General features: G+C 37.0%; 1 protein-coding gene across 1 annotated transcript in view; it reads right to left on the bottom strand.

The window, feature by feature from the left end:
• Positions 1-5549, bottom strand: part of LOC104409894 (LIM zinc-binding domain-containing Nebulette-like) — an 11289-nt gene extending 5740 nt beyond the window's left edge. Inside the window, exons 1-2 of the mRNA XM_010019906.1 lie at positions 5316-5549; positions 251-366 (exon numbers count right to left, since the gene is read on the bottom strand). Coding sequence (XP_010018208.1) covers positions 251-366; positions 5316-5430 — 231 coding nt within the window. The 5' untranslated portion in view covers positions 5431-5549. The remainder of the gene's footprint in view (positions 1-250; positions 367-5315) is intronic.
• Positions 5550-6942: the final 1393 nt, after the last annotated feature.

The following is a 6942-nucleotide window of genomic DNA, read 5'->3' as shown; positions in this document are numbered from 1 at the left end:
ATGATGAACTTCCCCCTGCCACTACCGTGTCATTTAATCTTTTTTATACATGAGGACTATCACTTACATTTAGGACCAGGACAGTCAAATAGTGCAGCTATAGAATTCAAGGGTACCAGTTCACAATAGCTGATGATGTTGCTTACCAACAAAGTAATTCTTTAAATTAATAAATAATAAATAATTCTATTTATAAAATAGAATAAATTTCTATTAATAAATAAAATAATTCTTTAAATCCAATACTCACCAGACTTGCTGAATGAGGTTGTGAATGCATGGACCTCATGGATGACATACTGGTCTGGTGCATGTATCCATACCCTTGGGTCTGGCTTTGCTGATATGCCCCAGGGAGAACAGGGGCTGTGTGTTAAAGAAATACAGACACATTAATTAGGTTTTTTTAAAGTCCTTGTCTAGCCTTTTGTAGAAATCGTAGATTATTTGCATTATATATAACAACTCCTCAGTATGAAACAGTTCAGAATTATTTCCATATACAACATAAGGCTTTTCATAGTTTGAGTTACACATAACTGTGGCCACAGCTATAGCAATATATCCACAAGGTTCTGGAAGGAAAAGATTAACATACCATAAGAAGACTGGCTCTAAAAAGGTGTATGAAAGCTTGAGACACCACTGATTTTGATATTGCCATAGATGATGTACTAAATATCACATGCCATGATACTGCCATTTTTTAAGGAAAGATTGATGAAAAAAGCTATATACCAATACAGTTCTGAAATGTTTCAGTAGAAATTCTCTGCACTTATTTCTTAACACATTGTAAACTAACTCTTATTTATTAGGCTATGAACAAAGAAGGATTATGATTCACAGGAAGAGACAGATATGTCAAAAAGTGAGGCCGTTGTTGAGTTTCTTAAGTTTATTCTGATTCCACCAACATTCTCTCTTGAACACAGACAGATCAATGGTTACTTAAATATTTCCAAGTCTACTTCTTTCAGAATCGTACTCTTACCACACAATTGTTCCATCTCTTTCACATATATTTTATTCACATTATTTTATTCACATTATTTTAACAATTACATTATTTCAACAATTCTGTATGCTAATCATTAATATGTTGACTTTTATTGTACCAAGAGCTGCTAAGAGTTAATACAATCAACATGGACTCCCTGCTTCTATTAGGAAAGCACTCATAAAACTTCTGTATCTGCTGAAACACCTTATTTTGGCAGCAGACCTAAAAAGAATGCATTAAAAACATGGTTGGTCAAAAATCTGTGAGAAATGAGCACAACATAAGTGACTACTCACTATTTTCCCAGCAAGTCCAATAATGAATAATGGATATTTTAGAAGTGCCAAGTTCATTCTAATGACATATGAGTACGAAGACATTTTAAAGCAGTTTAATCATCAGAGATTTGCTGCTCATTAACATGTTCACAGGATTATCATGCATTAAGTGAACAGTCCTAAGTAGTTCATCAAATAATTTATGTTTCAGTGTTGTTACAAGCTATTTCTACATGACCAGATGTAGCCCTTCATGAGAAAATAGAGAAAAATATAATTTAATCAAAAGTTCTGCAATCAAGACGGAATGAATTCTGCCTAATTCACTACCAGCGTAAACATAGGTCATTTCATAGAGGCCAACAGAGTCTTATACCAGCAGTAAATTGTTTATGTGGGTTGAAAACTGAGAAGAGCTTGAACTTTTTAACTTAATAGGAAGTTGTATCTCTCTTAAGCCATCATTGGTCACTGATGAGTCAGCATCCTGCCTGCTCTGCTGTGACAAAGGGCTAGTAGCTTTTCCCTGGTCCCTGGTAGGGGCAGACACCCTGAGAGTCTCTTTCCTCTTCCTAAGAGAAGTGAAGGTGCTGGTAGAAACTTTTTACTCTTGATTCTTTCTCCCCAGAACAGACTTTTCTCAATTCCTACCAATCATGACTTGTCAGTGTAAGGCAGCAAGCCTACTGATGGTCAGCTTCACTGTGGCCTCCAAACTGACAGGCTTATTTTGGGGAGGATAACTCATGCCTCCTGCCTTTGTGACAACTGTCAGCAGCAAGTTTGAGACATGCTTTCCTCTTTCGCTATCAGCTTCTCACAAGCTGAAAGAATTCTGTCAAACTGTCTCAGTGAGAGCCTTTTTGCTCATTTACCTGCAAAGGTGGAAACTAAGCCTCGGGAAATAAAGCATTTTTCCCAAAGCAGGAGAAATGGGAAGTGTTAGAAGCTGAAGTATTAGAAAAAGATTCTATACAAACAAAAAGAAAGAATTTTTAGGATTAGCTTTGCTAATTATCTTCTAGTCTTTTATTTAGGTATCATATATATGAGCCTACACATCAGCACATCAGTATTGAAGACACTTGTTTGAATAATTCCACCCTTTTTTTCCATTAAAAGAATATTGTAGTAGGGCAGAAAAAAATTATCAATAGTTTTTAACAATTTCTTGCAGAAAATACTACAGAAATCTCCAGATTATTGTGCATTTGGAAGATAATTTGGGAATCTCATAAATAAGCAGATTACTGAACAGATAACAGATCTGAGCCATGTTTCTGGTGACATGCAGGTATCTCAAGGTGAGATTAAATAATGCAGAGAAAGAGTTAGACTTTTCTTCATCATCATCACCCATAGTTAACTGCAATCTTTTGGCTCAGACCAAAGTATAAAGTTCTATAACATCACTGACTGCGGCAGCAAAAGCAATGGTTTTAGTTAACCTAAGGGAACAATAAAACACAGTGGTGGAACATGAAATTCATTTAGCTGAAGCCAGATTTATTGGTGAGGGAGCTGAGGGCTGACCATTGCTCCCAGAAGTACAGGTGGTTGTTTTTTCTTGTTGCATTAAGACTTTACCAGATGCATTCTAATGTATCAAAACTTACTTTTTTTCTTATCTCACCAAGCAAGTCAGACATTCATTTCAGATTAACTACTTGGCAAAATTTATCATATATCTCTTACTATATCTTTGTAGGTTTTCCCAGAGAAAGGAGAGAGAAAAATGAATGAACATGATAAAAGGCAAACAGAGAGAAAGCTCCCAAGAAAGAAAGCTTCCAAGAAAAAGAAGTTGAGAGAATGATAGTGAGTATCAACTTGCTGCAGCAGAAAATGGGGTCTGCAAAGTGTGCATTGATCAGGATGTGCTTTGAGAAGCACTGGGAAACAAAAAGGTCAGAATGTGGAAACAGAAAGGGAATAATTAAGAGAGCACTGTAGAACTGCAAGGTTAAAGAAAAACACCAAACCAATCATTTAAAGGGCAGGTAGCAAGACATGTTTATATTTTATAAAAACGATACTTAAACTCTCTTTCATTCTTTTGTACAGCAGAACCTCAACAATCCATGTAAAACTATATATCCCCACTGCTAACTACTGCACTTCTGTCATTTACTGCAATACAGACCATTTACTGTGTCAGATGTAAAATAATAATCACTTCACATCCTCTTACAGACACCATGCAGTTTTAAGCACATATTTTGATGCTATCGCACTTCACAGTTTCGCTACTAAGACTTTGGAGAACTCAAAAGAAAGACAATGAATATTATATGCTTAATTCTAGTGTCTGTACAACACCAGAAATTATGCTTTAGATTCTCTGAGGAGCACAAGTTGCAACTGAGCCAGAACACAGCACCAACATATGTATTTGTCTTACTGACCTTATGACTAGCTCCAGCAAAATAGGCAAAGCTGCTGATGGGAATTGTGTTGCTCCACATATATTGAAGTCATTCCCCTGTTTTGCCTTGCTGCTGCCTTATTTTCTACAGCTTGCAACATCTAGAGCAGGCCTCATGGCCTTACACGAGAAGGCCTTTCCCATAGATTTCAGTTCCTTTTTTCTTTTGCCCTTCCCTTAAAAATTGCTCAGCTATGACCCGTGCAAGAGAAAATATCATCAAAGTAGTGATGCAATCACATGTGTGGATGTCTAGAGTCTTCTGGGGTGTTCAGATACATGAGGTGATACATCTCAAAGAGGCTATGGGCATCCCATTCCTGATTCCCATTGCACGTCTGAGGTTGATGTTCCATGAGCTGGCTGAGGCAATCTAACACTCATACCACCCTTTCACTTCCTCTCAGCTGTGTTGTTTTTCTGCTGGTTTGGAGAGCCAAGTCAGCTCAGCAAGGTATCAGACCAGCAGCACACGCAGTGCAACAAAAGAGGCAGGACCAGGTATTCAAGGCCACAGGCAGCAGAAGGCAGCAAACTACTAGATCAATTCAGCTGTCCCGTGGTATGTCCTCTGAAGCACCCCATTTCTGTGCAAGCTCCAGAAAAGAGCTGAGCCTCTCACAGATGCTTCCCTCCAGATGTCTCGGCACCCAGCACCAAACAATGCATGCCATGTAATGCAGACGTTCCTGTGCGCTAGCATATCGCAGGCACTGCTCAACTACTTGCATCCTAGCTCTCCACAGTATCTGAAAAAAGTCATAGTGGACGTTTAGAGAAGATTAAACCTAATGCAGCCAGCAAGAGCTGCTTACTTGACAGTAAAAAGAGGTAAAGACTTTAATGAGTGTGCAAGGACTGCCCAGAGACAGAGATGGTAAAGGGGCTGAAATAAGGTACAGATCTCTGCAGCATCCCGTAGTACAGAGCAAAGGGATAATCTTTGAAGGATATGATAAAAAAGCAGTCACAGGAGTAGAGAAAACAAACAGAAGAGTAAAAATATGTTAGATACAGATAACATTAGGAAAACCTCAGTAATAATTTTCCAGTGCAGAGCTGACTGCCAAGAATGCTCCTGTCCCAAACTGGGATGAAAAGGAAAAAAAAATCTCAAAGGTTCATGCAAAAAGAAATTTAAAAAATCAGGTTAAACAATACTATGTCAATCATTTCAAATATCAAGGTTTAATTTTTATAATTTTCCATGGTTATAATGTACATGACATAAAAATGAAATATATTTCAACATAAAGCTGGATTCTTTGTTTAAAAATATCAAGCTATAACCTTAAAAATCTCACAACTGAATAAAACAGGGGGGTTTGGCATTGAGATGTTAATCATAAGTGATCCATTCCTATAAAGATGTTTGGCATTAAACTGCTATCTTCTGATAAGCAATATTGAAAAATTTGCAGCCAACTCTAAAGTTAAATTGCTCAGCATTAACTTTTCAAATAAGCTAGAAAATGGAAACACACTCTAAACTGATTGTAACTCCTATCTATTATAGAGGTTTATTATTTTCTAGTCAAAAAAAATAGCACAGCACAGTCAAGTTTACTGGGAATAGGTCAGACTGTATAAGCATACAAAAAGCACTAACCTGAAGACTGCAGATGGTGAGACCTGATACAGAACAGAGCTGTTTTTAGAACAGTAGAAAACAACATGGTAAGGCATCTTGGCATTTTTTGTTGTAACAATAACTTGCCCTTCATTTCTTTTCTTTCTTTTTTTCCCCTTCTTTTCTTGCCCTTTACTTGCCAGTTAGGTTGCCTTCACGGATGTCTGAGCTACCAGGCTTGTTGCTCTCAGCACTGTCAGAAGCAGCAGTTTGTCTGCATACTATCCATCCATTACAGGAGTCAGTATTAGTTAGTAAATTGGAATATCAAACCCACATATAATTAGGTTGTTGAAATAACAACCTGAAAGTATGGCCTAATTCACACAGGGTGCTAATAAATATCTGCCATGCTCACTGACCTCATTAGAATTGAAGCTCTGAACTACTTGGAGTCAGTGGCAAATTCAGAATGTTAAAAGCTTAGGAAGTTTCCATAACCTAAATTCTAAAGATGTAAGAAATAAACCATGCAATCTTCAAATACTTGGGGAAGAAAAATGGGGGAGGGGTGTCAACAAAATTATTAATCTTGTATTTAAAATAACTAACATTAATTATTCGTGATGTAAAAAAACCAACTCAAAATGTCTCTACTCTCAAGACCCCTTACTGACATACTATAATGGATCAAATAAAATGTTTTAAACTAAACCTCATTAATTTCATGGCTAGACTAAAACTGTTTTAAGCACTGTTATTTTATAACACCACTTTATCTGCTAGCAGTAATTAAGCCCAACCATATGTACCCGCTATGTAATCTGAAGTAGATTACTATGGGATGTGTAGAATCACATATTTATAACTCATAAAAGCAGTTTCGATACAAGAAATTGGAATTTGATTTTGAATAAACTTACAGCAGAAGATCACACATACCTGTTTAGCATATGTCAAAGAAAACAAATTCTGAAAAGAATTCAAAAAGAATGTCTAATGTGCTTATGCCAAATGGAATCCTGTATTTTATTGAGTATTTGTTTTCCTCTTTGGGGAGCTATCTCATATTTCAGTTACTCCTGAGAGCAAACATACTCACAAAAATTCATCTGTTCTAAAATTCCCTATTTGTATGAACAGTCAATATCATCACTACTGGTTACATTGGACTTTACTGTGCAAGTCCATCATACATCCAATAGCCGATGGAGTGGGAATTTCGGAAGTATTAACTAGTCCAGCTGACAAAAGAACAACAGTTGACAAACTGTCTCTCTAGCACACCAGGATCTATGTGTCTGGTCGTTCAGGCCTTCTCTCTAATTCTTCGTATTTTGAAGAATGGTTGACCAGTCAATTCCATTATATCCTTTTTTTCAGAGCAATCTAGTCCTTGAGGTCCATTCTGGCCTCTCCAAGGGGTTCAAATCTCTACTGCAAAAAGCCAGTCTCTCACGAACATTTTAAAGGAGTATGGCTTTTATTCCCCTTCAGAGGAACAGCATGAACGGACTGTATTCAGAAACAGCCTAGGCTAGCAGAGTCTCCAGAAGCCATGTCTGCAAGCAGGTATTAAATGTCATAGAGGGGAAAAAAAAAAAGGGAATTCAGAATGTCCTGTTTTCTATTATTGACATTAAAAGAACGAGGACAGTCAATGGAA

Source organism: Nestor notabilis, unplaced genomic scaffold, assembly GCF_000696875.1.
Source record: "Nestor notabilis isolate BGI_N333 unplaced genomic scaffold, ASM69687v1 scaffold6918, whole genome shotgun sequence".
Taxonomy (NCBI): Eukaryota; Metazoa; Chordata; class Aves; order Psittaciformes; family Psittacidae; genus Nestor; species Nestor notabilis.
This window is presented reverse-complemented; position numbering and strand designations above follow the sequence as displayed.